Here is an 18,515-nt window from a genome sequence, read left to right as displayed (position 1 = left end):
TCGACCTGTCCCAGCTTGGTCTTCTCAGAGAGAGGATCCCCAACTACCTGGCTGCTCTCAATTCAAACGAAGAGAAGGACTCCTTGATGACTGCGAACCAAGATTTCGAGGGGACCTGCTAATTACTTTAGGGTCCACTTGACATACGCCAGGTGTCCTCTTAGTGGCCGTCTCACAGCAGGGCCGCAGGGAAGAATGTGGCTTATCAAGTTGTGGGGGAGGTTTTGGCAACTGGGTCAGAGTCACTCTGTATTTTCACTTTATTGTCTTCTCAATTAAATGCATGACTGACAGCTGTTTGACCAGCTATTGGTGAGCTAAATTGCAAAGCTAACCTATCTTACCTGTTTTTTTAGGTTTCATAGTGACAGATGAAGTCTGATGTCATAGTTGTTATGTCCACTACCTTTGAGTGGCAAACCTTGCATGTTGCCGTTGTGTTTTTTGCTATTTAATCAAAAACATAATACTTGCCTCACTGGTGGCAAAGATTGCCAGGTTTGGCTACTCACATCCGACTCGAACCAAGTAATGTGACTTAAATTTCCCCACCTCTGGTGTGTGGAGTGTATGTTGTGTGTGTTATGTGGGTATTATCTGTATGGATGTAAATTGAGAGTTTTGACTCCCTGAGGGAAGACGTTCTTCATGAACATCTCTGTCCTGGCAGGAACAGATCTAATCTGATCGAGCAGAAACTGTATAATACTGAAATGATATTTAACATTTTAAAATCAGAATATACAGTATGTCTGTGTTTATGGGTAACATGACACCTAGCAGATACTTACCTTTACACTGATTGGTGTTCTTGTCCAGAATGGCCTTTGTAGAAACAATTTTCCCATATCTGTGAAAAAAAAACGACAATGTTCTTATTAGCCATTAATTCAGTCACATATTAAATAAAAAGCCAATGATGTGGATGATGACTGAAATATCATAGCTACAGTCTAAAATTTATATATCCCTCAGACAACAGAAGCAGCAATATTTGGGTCCTCTGACTTTTCACTCGTTTCTTTTGGCTTGGTCTGATCATTTTTATTTTTATTTTATTATTCATGTATTTAGTTTATGGACAATGTACACATATTAATCCAGTGGTGTGCAGTGGGGACCTTCTTTGCTGGCCTAACCCTTATCAAAAGCATCCATTTACAACCCCGATTCCAATGAAGTTGGGACGTTGTGTTAAACATAAATAAAAACAGAATACAATGATTTGCAAGTCATGTTCGACCTATATTTGATTGAATACACTACAAAAGCATCCATTTACAACCCCGATTCCAATGAAGTTGGGACGTTGTGTTAAACATAAATAAAAACAGAATACAATGATTTGCAAGTCATGTTCGACCTATATTTGATTGAATACACTACAAAGACATCCATCCATCCATCCATTTTCTGAGCCACTTCTCCTCACTCGGGTCGCGGGCGTGCTGGAGCCCATCCCAGCTGTCATCGGGCAGGAGGCGGAGTACACCCTGAACTGGTTGCCAGCCAATCGCAGGGCACATACAAACAAACAACCATTTGCACTCACAGTCACACCTACAGGCAATTTAGAGTCTCCAATTAATGCATGTTTTTGGGATGTGGGAGGAAACCGGAGTACCCGGAGAAAACCCACACAGGCACGGGGAGAACATGCAAACTCCACACAGGCGGGGCCGGGGATTGAACCCTGGTCCTCAGAACTGTGAGGCTGATGCTCTAACCAGTCAACCACCGTGCCGCCACTACAAAGACAACATATTTAATGTTCAAACTCATAAACGTTATTGTTTTTAGCAAATAATCATTAACTTAGAATTTCATGGCTGCTGGGACAGGCTCATGTTTACCACTGTGTTACATCACCTTTTCTTTTAACAACATTCAATAAATGTTTGGGAACTGAGGGCACTAATTGTTGAAGCTTTGTAGGTGGAATTCTGTCTCATTCTTGCTTGATGTACAGCTTCAACAGTCCGGGGTATCGGTTGTCGTAGTTTACGCTTCATAATGCGCCACACATTTTCAATGGGAGACAGGTTTGTACTGCAGGCAGGCCAGTCTAGTACCCACACTCTTTTACTACTAAGTCACGCTGTTGTAACACGTGCAGAATGTGGTTTGGAGTTGTTTTGCTGAAATAAGCAGGGGCGTCCATGAAAAAGATGTTGCTTGGATGGCAGCATATATTTCTCCAAAACCTGTATGTACCTTTCAGCATTAATGGTGCCTTCAAAGATGTTACCCATGCCATTGGCACAAACACAGCCCCATACCATCACAAATGCTGGCTTTTGAACTTTGCGTCCATAACAGTCCGGATTGTTCTTTTCATTGTTCAATTGTGAAATTGTGGACGTCTTGTCCCCGGAGGACACGACGTCCACAATTTCCAAAAACGATTTGAAATGTGGACTCGTCGAACCACAGAACACTTTTCATCAGTCCATCTTAGATGAGCTTGGCCCAGAGAAGCCGGCGGCGTTTCTGGGTGTTATTGATAGATGGCTTTTGCTTTGCATAGTAGAGTTTTAAGTTACACTTACGGATGTAGCGCTGAATTGTATTTACTGACGTTGGTTTTCTGAAGTGTTCCTGAGCCCATGTGGTGATATCCTTTACACATTGATGTCAGTTTTTGACGCAGTGCCGACTGAGGGATCGAAGGTCATGGGCATTTTCGGCCTTGCCGCTTATATGCAGTGATTTCTCCAGATTCTCTGAAACTTTTGATGATATTATGGACCGTAGATAAATGAAATCCCTAAATTCCTTGCAACTGTACGTTGAGGAACATTGTCCTTAAACTGTTCGACTGTTTTCTCACACACTGAACCTCGCCCCATCTTTGCTTGTGAATGACTGAGCTATTCAGGGAAGCTCCTTTTATACCCAATCATGGCACCCACCTGTTCCCAATTAGCCTGTTCACCTGTGGGATGTTCCAAACAGGTCTTTGATGAGGATTCCTCAGCTTTCTCAGTCTTTTTTGCCACCTGTCCCAGCTTTTTTGGAACGTGTTACAGCCATAAAATTCTAAGTTAATGATTATTTGCTAAAAACAGTAAGGTTTATCAGTTTAAACATTAAATAGCTTTGTAGTGTATTCAATTAAATATAGGTTGAACATGATTTGCAAATCATTATGTTGTGTTTAACACGTCGCAACTTCATTGGAATTGGGGTTGTATTTAGGAGAAAAGAGAGGAGCACATGGGGGAACAGGACGAGGGAGAAATAAATCAGCACATATTGAGTGTAATCCAAGCCTCCTGACTATGATCAGATGATGATCCAAGGGTAGGGAGGCAAATCCATAACAGGGCATTATAACATAGAAGAACAAGACAAGACAAGAAGAACTAGGTTAAAAGCCAGAACATTTTTTATTTTGGATAAAGGGGGTAGAGAGAAATGGGGAGGTTTGCAGAGTCCTATCTGTTATACACTCAGGACATTCCCCTGACATGACTCTTTGTATGCTTTGCAGTTTTGTTCATTTATAATACTGATGATAATAATAATTCTGCATTTTCCCAGGCTGAAAATGTAAGCATGAATTACCCCTAGATTTCAAATCTTTTTTGTGTTAACCTCATTCCTCCACAACTGAGATATTGGTAGTAAATATGTAACTATTTATTTATGTATAACACAACGTCCTAAGGCGGCACGGTGAGGGACTGGTTAGAGCGTCAGCCTCACAGTTCTGAGGACCCGGGTTCAATCCTCGGCCCGCCTGTGTGGGTTTTCTCCGGGCACTCTGGTTTCCTCCCACATCCCAAAAACATGCATTAATTGGAGACTCTAAATTTCCCGTAGGTGTGACTGTGAGTGCGAATGGTTGTTTGTTTCTATGTGCCCTGCGATTGGCTGGCAACCAGTTCAGGGTGTACCTCGCCTCCTGCCCGATGACAGCTGGGATAGGCTCCAGCACGCCCGCGACCCTAGTGAGGGGAAGCGGCTCAGAAAATGGATGAATTAGGGTTGTACAACTTATATATAAAATTGTATTAGTTTATTTCCAAGTCTCCTGTATTCATTTCATAGCGTGTGTCTTGGCTGAACAGCCTCCATTCAGTTAAGGGATTTAATTTTTTTGCTCCAATCAGATTTCAGCTTCAATGTGTGTTGCCATATGAATGTAATCTTCTGAGAGCCTTCAGACTCAAGATTACTGGCCAATGTCAAATACACACAATAAAAATATCTGGTTCTTTCTTCTTTTTTTTTCTTCTTTTTTCAAACCAATCTGAACCAATCAAATTTCAGTTTCAATAAACAGCAGCAGCTAGCAGGCCTCCAGTGATGTTAGAATTTTTCCGTCCTCTGACTGTGATTGGCTGGTGACCAGTTCGGGGTGTACCCCACCTCTCGCCCGAAGATACCTGGGATAGGCTCAAGCATACCTGCAAACCTAGTGAAGATAAACGGCGTAGAAAATGGATGACTGGTTTAGAGCTACTCGAGTGGAATTTTTCAGCATTACGTGAAGCACATGGCTGAGCACGGTGACGAACATGACGGAAATGATGGTTCAAAATTCCTTTTCATGGCAGACTTTTCAAGACAAACTGGCCATTGTGACAGTAAGTCGGACAATGGCTGGCATGTTGCAACCCAGTAAAGGATTTATTAGCCACTTCAACAAGGTAGCTGGCTCGGACCCAACACAGCTAACAACAGAGGATGGAGTTTGTCTATAAATAAGATGCATCTCTGGTGAGTACGATGTGTTTTATTAAAACCTTTTAGGCTTTTGTCACCTTATTAGATAAATAATGATTATGAATTGCTTTAGTGTGGAGATTTGGTTTCAGAACCACAGTAAAAGTTTTGCCTGCTAAAACTTTTTTTTCTCCCCCCAGCACATTTGACTTGAGTAAGGTTGGTTTATTAAAATTATCAAAATTTTTAAATATTATTATTAAAATGATCCAAAATACATCTCCCCCCACCGCAAAAAATCAGAAGATGCCTGCACCAAATTTAGCAGAAAGTTAATTTCCATCTGTAATCCAGAACATATAACAAACAAATATTAACAAAAAAACAAACATATAAACCTTAAAAATTGGGGTACACAACCACTAACACAGACTCATGAAACATATAATAAAAATGCATCATAGATAAAATGATGAGAACATACAGTGCAAGGGTAGGGACAATGTAAAAAGGTCTATTGAAAAATTCACAGTGAGAGAACATTAACACTCTTACAAGTTCAATTAAAAACACCAACCATGGTAGTTCAGTTTCAGGGAATTTAGAATTACAGAGTATTTTTAAACACCAACAATGGTAATTTACAGTAACAGGATAATAGTTCTTTGTTTGTTTGTTTGTCTGTTTGTTTGTTTGTTTGTTTTAAAAAGAAGTAAGATCACTCCGTTGAACATTTATTCAGAGCGAAAACAAGACAGCAGCAAACTGAGTCAACGATGACAGCTTTGATTGTTTAAGATCCACTTTTTTTCCAAAGTTGGAATTCACAGCATGGATACTTGCAGCTCTGGAACATTCCAAATGTTATACTGCTCTCTTTTTATTTAGTGTCTGTGCTACTTTAAAGGGACCAGCAGTGTATAATTCATTAGAATCATACTCATCAACTCAATACTATTTCTTTTTGTTAATGTATTCAAGGGGCACTGTCAATGGAGGGCATGTAGTGTATTTGTATTGTATTTTAAGTCCTCATTATCACCTTACGACTCTCTGTGACGGACACACGTAAACCACACTTGACTTCTTATGTCTTGACAGCTCTACCGTTTTCTTTCTCTCCTTCCATTAGTTAACCCTCCCCTCCTCCTACTCTCACTTGCCAGCTTGGTGTGTGCTGAAAGAAGCTGATAATATTTCTTATCAGCTCTCAGTTTTAGTCTCGCTGAGACTAAACCTGCGGACTGGCAGACAAGCTAAGAAAATAAGACATAGGAGGGGATAGTAAAGCCACTTTTTCACCAAACAGTATGCATCTGTGCAGTTTGATATCTTACACATTAGTCTGTGGAAGAATTCTGCCAATTATAGTCCCACTTTTTAGCACCCTTTTGTTGGCGTACCGGTCAGACTAGAACAGTGGTATCACATGTGGAAGGAATACAACAGAGCGACATGCTGCAGTATATTAAATGCTTGACAGGTCTTTTAGAAAAAATAAAAAAAATGTCTTGTATTTAAAAATACCTGGAATTATGACCGAGAAATTTGAAACACTTGTTTAATTTGTTTATGTGTTATTTCAGACTGCAATAGTGAACCATGTCTCATTTATTTCTCATAAAATTATTGATTTACCAATCTGGACTGCTTGGTGGAAACATGGCTTCAGAGTATAGCAGTATAGTCACATTGCAACTCTGTGGAACAGTTCAGTTTAGATTGCCACAGAAGGGTTTCAAACACGAAACCCAGATATGTATTGGCATCAAATCAGTCAAAAGATGAAATGAAACACTGACGGCAAGGAGGAAGCGTGAGGGAGATAGTAAGGGGTGTTTAATAAATAGGAGATCATTTAGCTGTCACCAGCAAGAGCGTCTCCGTCAGTGAACTCAGACTCGCTCGCCTGACAGCCTCACATCAAACTCTATTGGGACAGGAGACTTTGAGGTAAAAACAGAAGAAAAAAAAACGATTTTAAAAGACTGCCATCACATGTAACGCAGCATCTAAGTGGCTTATGATCTTGAAATTGGGAGATGTCACTTTTTTCAGAGCAAAGCATCAAGTATTTGAGTAATGTTTCACACTTGGTTCAGACTGTGATCCAGGATACTTGAGGGTATTTACAAATCCACCGGCTGTGGCAGGCTGAAATGATGTTTGTAAGGCCACGTTTGACTGAAGTCGTGCCGTCTGGTAAACAATATATTTGGCTAGTGGTTTGGGGAGAAAACCAATTAATGCAGGCATGGAATATAAAAGGCAGGACGAATCGCCTAGACAATTGTGCAGAAACACACACACACACACACGTGTACACACACACACACGTCATCACAGATGAAAATCACCAAAGCAGTAATCACGCACTTTAAACATTCCATCTGGCAATGCCCAACTCATTGTTTACTTCTGCCTCAATATAATTCAAACACTACGTGTGTGTGTAAACTCCTACAGTGCACGTGTTAGTAAGCGAGGCAAGACATGTTAGAACATGTGTGGGTGGATTTTCTTGCAACGTGTGACTTTGTGTATATATTTGTGGGGTGATTATAAATGCATGCAAAGATCTCTAGCACCAGCGTTTTGGCAGGTTTTTTTTTTCAGGGCAGGCAAGAGAAAACACGCTGAAACTGTGTGTGTGTGTGTGTGTGTCTGTGTGTGTGAGAAAAATGGAGGAGCAATAAAGAGAGAAGGAGATACCTGACTTGACACATTACAATCCTTGAAACAATATATTCACAGTTGTCTCATTTTACAAAGTGGAAAACGCACACAGCATATGTTGAAGGTGTTTATGTTATTCTCAGACAACTGCACCTTCCCCTCTGTGGATACGTGTGAGGAGTTGGAAGGAAAGGAACGAGAGGAGAGACGGAAAACAAGGTTTGGGAAGGACAACTCTTTGACAATAGTCCTGCAGCACCCAATTTAATGCTGTACGTTCTGAATTTCAGTCAATACTAACATCCCATTAATGAAAGTTCAAATTATCTGCTACTGTAGAGCAGGGGGATAAAATGAGTATTACCATGGTACATGCAGCATGGTGGTTGCGGGTGGCTGAAGAAGAAAAAAGTACCGAATGTAGTGCTAAATGTACTATTCTGTGTCGAAGTTCAAACTGGAAATAACGTTGACCTAGTAGGACCTAATGGAAATAACGTTGACCTACCCTTGACCTAGACAAATGTGACACATGTGATATTCATAAACATGTTCTCAAATACCTACAAAGGATGACAAGGACCAAGAGGGTTCAGTTAGTCATTACTTCCCTTTGTGGCAAATAAACATTGAGTACAAAGATTGGAAGAGTGGGAGCGTGTTTGCTGAATTTACAGGGTATTCATCTTAACTGAATAATGACTAATGTCATGTGGTCAAGCAATATAAACACACGCAGCTACAGTAGCAGATCTGTTTCACTCTTTCTGAAACATTTTTTACCACTCTGAGAAAAATTACCCACTGTTGTGTTCAGTGACACGTTGCGAGATTCATGGATGTTGCGGCACTGGCCTTACAGTCAGATTTACACATTTATGAGCCAAACAGAGTGGCATATTTGCCATTAAATTAGAAGTCTGACATATTTATGGTTAGATATATTATATTCCATGTTTGGCTTTTATTTGGTGCAAAACTTTAGAATGAATGGACTACAGCTGCACACTTGCTTTTGGAATTGCAGGAAGCTATGTGCAGAACGGTAGCAACGTGAACCTGTGCGCTCTCTTAACTGAGGCAGATTACTGCCTGCCTCACCTAGTGCTTAATTATCTGCCGTTTTATGCTATCAGCAAAACTGAACTAACACACACATATTAAATATATTAGACTGACTATCGTAAATTAAAGTGCATATTGAATATGTCCGAAAATAATATTGGACACGTGAAGAAGGACAGAAAAAGGCACTTGCCATACAAGCCTCCTCAACCCGGTAGTGAAGGATTGCACAATCTGAGTTAACGGTCAGCTGCTCATTGCCGCACCTCACCTCTCACCCATGTATTTGAACAGGGAATACGGAAATTCAGTAATTTTGACAATTAAACTATGGATGTTATTGGATCCAAAAAGAAAATCAACATAAATGCATAACAGATAACTAAAACAAAAATAATTGTACAACTTGTATTTAATCATTATTTTAGTCTTCATGATGCAGGTGAGCCAGACAGCATCACCTGCCTTCCGTGACCACACGTTGCTAGTTGTGTTATAGATGAACTTGTGATCATTATTCTGTGTGCCAGTTAAACTATCCATCCATCCATCCAAACATCCATTTTCTGTACCGTTTCTCCTCACTGGGCTTGCGGGCGTGCTGGAGACTATCCCAGCTATCTTCGGGCGAGAGGCGGGGTACACCCTGAACTGGTCACCAGTCAATCAGAGGGCACATATAAACGAACAACCATTTACACTCTCATTCACACCTACGGGCAATTTAGACTCTTCAGTCAAACTACTACGCATGTTTTTGGGATGTGGTAGGAAACCGGAGTACCCAGAGAAAACCCACACAGGCACAGGGAGAACATGCAAACTCCACACGTGCGGGGCTGGGATTTGAACCCCAATGCTCAGAATTGTGAGGCAGATGTCCTAACCAGTCTCCACCGTCCCGCCATCAATTAAACTAATCCCTAAAATGATTTCATCCTTTGTGCAAGGTTTATTTCTTTATTTATGTGTAGTGTGGTGCATCCATCCATTTTCTGAGCCGCTTCTCCTCACTAGGGTCGCGGGCGTGCTGGAGCCTATCCCAGCTGTCATCTGGCAGGAGGCGGAGTGATCCCTGAACCGGTTGTCAGCCAATCGCAGGGCACATACAAACAAACAACCATTCACACTCACAGTCACACCTACGGGCAATTTAGAGTCTCCAATTAATGCATGTTTTTGGGATGTGGGAGGAAACCGGAGTGCCCGGAGAAAACCCACGCAGGCACGGAGAGAACATGCAAACTCCACACAGGCAGGGCCGGGGATTGAAGCCGGATTCTCAGAACTGTGAGGCTGACGCTCTAACCAGTCGGTCCACCGTGCCGCCTCGTAGTGTGGTCCATTTCAAGTAAATTAAGTCCAACACGCACCGATGTCTGAGAGTTTACAGATCAGATCTTTACATTCTGATGTCGTACGCATACTACGATACGCTATGGCCCCTCCCACAGGTGGTGAGCCCATGGGAAGGGGGACCCACGTTACCCTTGCCCGGCCACCAGGCGCTCGCCTTCGAGCCCCACCTCCAGGCCTGGCTCCAGAGGGGGGCCCCGATGACCCGCGTCCGGCAAGGGAAAACTGAGTCCATTTTTTGTCGTCATCATAAGGGGTCTTTGAGCCTTGCTTTGTCTGGTCCCTCACCTAGGACCTGTTTTCCATGGGTGACCTTACCAGGGGCATAAAGCCCCAGACAACTTACCTCCTAGGATCATTGGGACACACAAAGCCCTCCACCACGATAAGGTGACGGCTCAAGGTGGGGAGGCTAATTTCAGGCTTTTGGAAAACCCTTCCCAAAATATTGGTCTCATTCAGATCCAAAATCTGCAAAATGTGTTTACAGGTTAGGTCTGTAAAAATAAACCAACAAATGTTGCTGATCGCTGCCAGTTCTGTTAAGACAAATGGTTAACTATGCATTTAGGGTCACGCCAAGTGGATTTGATCCATACCTAACACATGTGGTAAAGAGGAATTTGATTCAAAACAAAACACATTGCATAAAAAAAGTTAGATAAAAACTAATGTGAATACACAACTAGAAGAAGGTTACGTGTAAGTGAAACATTGTGCTTATGCTTATCCAATGTTGATTGATCAAACGCCATGACAAGTTCACATAAAGGGAGCAAAACAAACTATTTGGATTAAATGTGTATGATGAATATGAATAAAAGCATTATATTCACGAGAAAGAATTACCTGATATTGTTTTCTTTTGTTATCCTTATTTTCATTTTTATGGAGTGATTTAAGGGACTATACTGTAAATTTTAGCCGTAAATATTAAAACAGCTATGTATATACCATTTTTCCCATACAATTACAACTGCATTAAATAAATAAGTATACAATACAGCTATTTATCGGTCTGTACGCTTATAATGTGAATAGTGTGCCTTATAATTCTTTGTAACACATTCATGAAGATAGACTGATACTATTGCTCTTGCTGTGAGCTTTATATTCTGCTCACATTCTTCTCTGTCCCCAGACATTAAAAGTGTGTCCACAGTTTGGGCGACTGAGGGGGTGATTGGAAATGTCAGCTGACAACAGCACTTTTCAGTGACACTCTTAGAACTGGCACAAAGACTGAAAAGAGAGAGGGGGGTACTATTGAGAGGGGGCAGATAGTGTCATAGAAAGAGGTGGCGAGAATGATGGCATAATGTGAAGGCAGACAGTGGTATTGTTGGGTTCACAGGCAGCTCAATGGGTAAAAAAAAAGAAAAGAAAAAGGAAAAGGTAGAATGCATGTCTGTTTGTGTGGCAACAAGAGACTGTCATGTTATTTATTAAAACTATGTGCATGAATGGAAAGCCTGTCAGTATAAAACTGTCTGTGTTAGAGCTTTTTTTGGTCTGGGTCTGTGTTTGTTGACTGTGTTTATGGTGTGCACATGTATACGTTCAGTGGTGCACGTCATGGCCTTGAGTGACAGGAAATAGCCACTCATTGTATATCTTCAAAAGCCGGAAAGACTTGGAAAGCCAAGTGTGAGGGGGCGACCCAAAAGCACACATAGGGCACCTCCCACAGTGACCTTTCCGAAATGTTACTGGCCACTTGGCACAGTGACTGGGGCTCTAATAAAACTTTTATTGGCCCCCATTTCTCACCCTGTTTCTCCAAAACGCCTCCAGGGCTCAGCTGAAATATTGCAGTCTTGCGCTGCAGAAGGGCAAAATATGCTGTGTGTCTGTGTGCGCGTGTGTGTGTGTGTGTGTGTGTGTGTGTGGTACTCTTCTGATCTTTATGGAATTTTATTGTAATCTCATAATATAGTAACATTTCCAAGGAGGCAGTTTAAACTTTTTGTTGAAGTGTATAAAGAGGATTAAACAAAACTGAAACCTCACCAATTACATCATACAATTGGGTTATAGACATAGGTAGAGCACATTTAATATTTACAATTGCAAAGCAATTATTAAAAGTGTCATACTGTATTTATAAGTTTGATGTTAGTAGTTATTTTTCAGCTTCACATCGAAAATGTCTAAAATGAGTCACAGTGCCCTGTTTTGATTTGCTTATTCATTCATTTTCTATCGTTTATCCTGTTCAATGTCGCGGATGAGCTCGAGCCTATCCCATTTCACTTTGGGCAGGAGGCAGACAACATCCTGTCTTGGTTGCCAGTCAACCAAGTCTTCATAACATTAGATGGGGAGTAATTGAGAAAATATTTACGTTGCACTATGTGTATAACAATGGAAAAGCACTGTAGGCTCAAAACTCTCCAAGCAATATCTGTCAAGATAGAACGACTCATGCACAGTGTCATTGCATACTGCCATTATTATGAACATTCACATAAAAAAAGTGATAAAAATGGCTCGGTGGCACAGTGGATGGCAAGGCTACCATGCCTGCCTCACAATCAAGAGGTTTTGGGTTGGTTTTTGTGACCCTGAACAGGATAAACGGTAGAAAATCAATGGACGTTATGGCATTTCTCGATCTGATTTAACATATGCATTGCTTAAATACATACCACTGTCTTAGCAGTGTCATTCCAACATATTAGGTCCATTGGTAATGTCATAATACAGGTATGTCCAACCTGTTCATCATACTGTATTGTTGCTATAACTAATTTTAAATAAGACACAGTTGCATTCCCATTCAGCCTAATTTTACAGCTGTTAAGAAACTATTGCCTGCTCCTGTCATGTTTGCGTTTCTGTGTGGAGGAACCAGCGCAGAGGGGAACGGATGGGTTCGGTCGAGCTGGGTTGTGTTATTTCCTCTCAGGAAGCAGAGATGGAACGCGGAGGTCAATTGCAAACTGTTGATAATCATTACAAGCTCCCATTGAAGTCATACAAAACTAATTGCAACTAGCTGAGTTGAACTAAGGGATGAGCTCTGTGGAAGGATGGTGTTGAAGTCACATTTAAAGATACATTGATGTCAGACTACAATAGAACTCACGGCTGGCAGAGTTTGATGAGATCTTGGTCAGTGGTAGCTGGTGGCAGGCCTCTGATGTACAGGTTGGTCTTGCTTAGCTGCTCCACCATCCCTCCTCCCTGACCTCCACCTCCTCCTCCTGTGGTGCTGGGGCTGGGCGGTGCCATAGGTGGAGGTGGAGGAGCATAAGACTGTTATAAAAATAACAACAAAAATGACATTCTGGTCACATTATAATACAAAACATAAAGGAAAAAAAGCCACACTTGTAAACGTGTATACTATATCAGTCATAAATTATTGGTGGATATCTACAAGCAAGACAATTTTCGTGACAGTCAAAAAAAGAAGAAAAACCTTCCCCTGTAACCATCCATCCATCCATCCATCCATCCATCCATCCATTTTCCAATCGTTTATCTTCACTGGGGTCACGGGCGCGCTGGAGCCTATCCCAGCTGACTCTGGCCGAGAGGCAGGGTACACCCTGAACTGGTCGCCAGCCAATTGCAGGTCACATAAACAAACAACCATTCAAACTCACATTCACAACTATGGGAATTTTGGAGTCTTCAATCAACCTATCATACATGTTTTGGAGATGTGAGAGGAAACCGGAATACCCGGAGCACATCCAAACACCACACAGGCGAGGATGGATTTGAACCAGGAACCTAGAGAATGAACCTAGAGAAGCGTGTAACCGCATTTATTTCCATCGGGGTGGCCAAATGTGAGAGAGGGGGTTTTAATATAGGGTTAAGGTTTAGAGAAACAGCAACAGAACACAGTTTATTCCCTCTCATCTCCGTAGTCTCAAAGGTCAGCCTGACAAGCAAGTGAGAACCCGGAAAATGCAAGTCTTCAGTCTGTGTGGCCACTTATGAAAGCCATATGGTTGACAAGAAAGAGGAATACGGTAACCAGTTTTGGAAATTGCCTATCTATTGTTAAAATACAGAATAGAATACTATATACTCATATCTTAGTCAGACAAATTTATTAATTGTCCATGCAATGATTGTGTAATTATTTCAAATTTCAAAAGTAAAATGAATTTTTTTTTTTTTAATTCAGCAAGGTAAAAGTCAACTTTATTTCAAACTTGAAGGGAGGGCTGAGAGCAAAGAAAATATTAATATTTATCCTAAAATTTATGTTGGAAATGTGGGAAATTCTTGAACTGGACAGAAAATGGATGGATGGTTCATATTTACTTATTTTATCTTTTCATTCATTCCATTGTCAATGCACAAATAGGGTCATGCTGTCTTGTTTGTTTTCTACCGCTTCAATATCCCAATACTGACCACAAGACTTGATAGGTTGGCCATTTCTGGCAGTGCAAGGATTAATGAATGTTTGGAGCTTATGGGTTCAGAGTGCACGCCCACCTCTTCCTGCCAGCTGTCTCTGGCAGACAAGTAGGAGGAAGTAAACAAGCTTGATGGCTCACACAGCAACCGCAATCACAACATTCTCTCTGCTGTCTTGATGTTTGGAGTCGAACAGCCACATTGGCTCTGAAAGACGTCTGGTTTTAACACCAGTTTCACTAATGGGAACTGGATGGAACAAAATCAAGAAGATGCAGCTGTTGAAATGAACACCAGCCAGTTCCACAACATACCACAATGAAAAGCGAGAGAATCAGTCAGGCTGATAATATGTGAATATGTGTGTATGGTTGTATTTATTGTTTATAATGTCGGTTCTATGCTGTGCAATGTTTTTGCAGTTTAAGAAAATTAATGCAAGCCCCACTAAACGGTGTAAAACGGGTAGATCATGTTCACACTGTGCGAATGATTAGCGCCATTGCAGCACAAGGGTGTATGAGGGGCCGTTAGGGACATAATTCAGGTTTAGCTCTCACACTTACTATTCAAATGCGCTCATACACACTACTGAAAGGCTCTCATAGTCATTCTGCGTTAACCATCCACGAACAGGATGTGAGACGCATCTTCAAACAACAAAAGACTAACAAAGCGGCAGGCCCAGAACCATGTGTCTACCATCCTGTTGTGCATAAGATAGTATTTCACTGGTGTTTATGACAGCATTTGTTTTTATGAGCAAAAACATCTCAGTATTGTATATGAGAGCATTTCAGGGTTGGCACTGGGTCATGAAACCTCTCGGCCAAGCTGGTTAAAAAGTATAAAATTCTCCTAGCCACATATGTGCATTGTTAGTCACAACATCACGTGTGCCTATGTGGTTAGACCTTTAGCCACACTTAGCTAGTCCTCGTCACTGGGAACAAAGCCCATAAGCTTTAACAATGTGGGCCCAATTAAAACTAGCTAGTCATCAATCAGGAGTAGGGCTGAACGACTTGGGAAAATACTCTTAAATGCAAGGTTTTTTTTATGTTTTGTTTTTTAAAGAAATATTGCGATTGTGATTTTCAGGAGGAAGTTTGTTATCTTCAGCATTATTCACTAAACATAAGGAAAAAAAATTCTATAGTTTGACCAACACAACATTCAATAGGGTCAACAAATACATAACTCTTTCATGTAGGCCAGGCCTAAATGTTAAGATGAATTGATATGAAGAACAAATCTTTATTTGACTATTGAACTGTAAAAAAAGAAACCTTCCATCACAGTAGTATATTGACTTCCTGATTTCATTTCATGCCTTGTAAAATTTTTTATATTGTATAATGATGCACTTGTCAGTGGCAGTAGCACTGCTGTCACTGTCAGTATACACTGTATAAATAAATAAAGTGGAGAGTGACACGAGTGATGCTCTTCATCACCAAGATGTGCGTATATAAGTGGTTCAAATGGTAAACTGTGTTAAATGTTAATTAATGTTCTTATCAGCGGTGTGTAATAACGAGCTACATTTACTCCGTTAGATTTACTCAAGCAACATGTTGGATAAATTGTATTTATCAAAGTAGTTTGAATGCATCATACGTTTTACTTTTACTTGAGTATTTATATTAAGAAGAAGCAGAATTTTACTCCGTTACCAGGCTCCAGAACGCCTGCGACCCAAATGAGGATAAGCGGAACAGAAAATGGATGGATGGATGTTTTAGATTAAGCGATATTGTTCACCAATATCTGAAATTGCACATTTATATTTTATTTATTCATTCATTCATTCATCTTCCGTTCCGCTTATCCTCACTAGGGTCGCGGTCTGTTGGAGCCTATCCCAGCTATCTTCGGGCGAGAGGCGGGGTACACCCTGAACTGGTCGCCAGCCAATCGCAGGGCACATATAAACAAACAACCATTCGCACTCACATTCACATCTCAGGGCAATTTAGAATCTTCAATTAACCTACTATGCATGTTTTTGGGATGTGGGAGGAAACCGGAGTACCGGGAGAAAACCCACGCAGGCATGGGGAGAACATGCGAACTCCACACAGGCCAGGCCGGGATTTGAACCCATCGGCCCTCAGAACCGCGAGGCAGATGTGCTAACCAGTTGGCCACTGTGCCGCCATATTTTATTTATATATATATATATATATATATATATAAATTAATGTTTTTATTTTATTTGACGGTCAAGCTCTGATTTAAGCTACTCAACAGTTACTCAGTACTTAGTCGTTTTTACTTACTCTTACTCAAATAATTATTTGGAGGGCTACTTTTTACTTGAGTCATATTATTCTAAAGTAACAGTATTCTTACTTCAGTACAATATTTGGCTACTCTACCCACCTCTGGTTCTTATCAATTAAACTCAAAGTGTTGAGATGATTCACTTGTTATTTGATAATTCTCAAGAAGGATCTTATAGACTTTATGTAGAATATTCTCAAATTGAAACGATTCAGGGTGTACTCCGCCTCCCTCCCGCAGATAGCTGGGATTGGCTCCAGCAGCCCGCGACCCGCGTGAGGATAAGCAGTAAAGAAAATGGATGGATGGATGAAACTTTTTAGTTGAAGTCCATCCATCCATCCATCCATTTTCTGAGCCGCTTCTCCTCACTAGGGTCACGGGCGTGCTGGAGCCTATGCCAGCTATTATCGGGCAGGAGGCGGGGTACATCCTGAACTGGTTGCCAGCCAATCGCAGTTTAGTTGAAGTTAGTATTCTAAATCTTTGGTAGTAAATATGAGTAGGATAACTTTACCTGTCAGATAAGTGTAACCGATTTCAAAAGCAGGACAAAGTGGTCTAAATTACATAAGGTGGTGGTGGTGGGTTGAGGGGGTGGGGTGGGAGGTGAGGCCGTGACTATGTTTGCCTTGGGCCCCAAAATGACTAGCTAGTTACACCCTAGTTTAAACCAGCGCGACCGCTCGGCGTGACAACCAAAGTGGCATTAGCAGATAATGCATTGATGAAGAAGGCAGCTCGCTAGCTGCAAGAACTAATGTAAATTGCAGGACACATTGACCATCAACACTTCAAACGTACGTCACAGTAAAATGCAGGCTTCAATTTGGTGCCAAGCGGCATCGGGTCTTGTCTTCCCTAATGCGCTGTTCCCCGCATCTGGGAAATCCTGTGAGCCTGATTGTTTAGCCTGCAGCGGCTGAATGGTGGATTGAAGCATTTTAGAAAGCGAGGGAAAAATTAAAACCATTAACACAGAACACGGCAGAATGAGGGTACTCACTTTGGCTTTTATCAGGAAGGGTTTTTGAGTTTTGACACAGGCAATTTTGATTCGTCAGCGTGGCGAACATGAGCAATATTCTCTTCGCCGCATCCTGTTTCAATTAGCCATTGGTGAGGTGGTGAACAGGCAGCACAAACCCTGCATTTGAATAGTAAGTGTGAGAGCTAATCCTGAATTATGTCCTCCAACAGCCTCTCGTGTGTGTCCACCTCAGTTTGTTGTCATGGCCCGTGAGCAGAAATGTATGATTTAATTTATGCGCATTGAAAAGAAAATAATTGTAAGGAGGAAGAGTCATGAACCACAGTCATGGCTGGGGAAAAGGAACTATCATGGGATGCTAGTGTTCCGAATAGAACAAGTTTACTTTACGTATGTAGTGTTAGCTTTAGCCAGTTAACATTAGCATAGCACACTTAATTACACACCAAGCAATATAATTTTCTTCCTCCATTTGTCCTCCATCCTTTGTGTTTGGTCCTGATGATAGTGGCTCTAACTTTACAGACGCAGTGACATTAATGTCATTTCATGGTGTGTTCCTATGGGTTGGTTCCCTGGAAGAGATCATAGTGGCAGCAGGAGACAACAAATGAAAAATAACACTCCAGTATACAGTTTAAAAGGCAGCATTTCAAGTGTATTTCTATAGTTACTGAATGGGATGAATGATCCAAAATATAATTAATAACCTTCCCTACTTTCCATTTAATGTTTGTTCCTTTAAAAAAATTTAATAAAAAAATAACTATGACCTTGCAGCTCCAAATAATTTACATGTACACACATTCAGTGACGTTATGAGCAATAAGTAGTTTTGCTATTTACATTCACAACTGCAAATAAATGTGTTTATCAGTTTTATCTTGTTTTATTTCATTTTATTTTCTTATTCTATTTATATTCACAAGTCTTGAGACTTATTTGGCTGATCTGGGACCTTAGGTACCAGATTTCGTGCCATATCATATGTAAATATATGTTGGTATGACAATTAAACTTCTTGAATCCCTGAATAATGACTGACATATTGTCCAATGATGCATCAACAGTGACTGATAAGCCAGCA

At 41.0% G+C, this 18,515-nt stretch overlaps 1 protein-coding gene across 2 annotated transcripts in view; it reads right to left on the bottom strand.

The window, feature by feature from the left end:
* LOC133479883 (RNA-binding motif, single-stranded-interacting protein 3-like) overlaps positions 1–18,515 on the bottom strand; it is a 157,268-nt gene that overhangs the window by 102,429 nt on the left and 36,324 nt on the right. The window contains exons 2-4 of one of the 2 annotated variants that reach the window (XM_061777402.1): positions 17,875–18,003; positions 12,857–13,026; positions 792–850 (exon numbers count right to left, since the gene is read on the bottom strand). In XM_061777402.1, the coding sequence (XP_061633386.1) occupies positions 792–850; positions 12,857–13,002 (205 nt within the window). In that variant the 5' untranslated portion in view covers positions 13,003–13,026; positions 17,875–18,003. The remainder of the gene's footprint in view (positions 1–791; positions 851–12,856; positions 13,027–17,874; positions 18,004–18,515) is intronic. The other variant, XM_061777401.1, reaches the window with a different exon arrangement.

Source organism: Phyllopteryx taeniolatus, chromosome 6, assembly GCF_024500385.1.
Source record: "Phyllopteryx taeniolatus isolate TA_2022b chromosome 6, UOR_Ptae_1.2, whole genome shotgun sequence".
NCBI lineage: Eukaryota > Metazoa > Chordata > Actinopteri > Syngnathiformes > Syngnathidae > Phyllopteryx > Phyllopteryx taeniolatus.
This window is presented reverse-complemented; position numbering and strand designations above follow the sequence as displayed.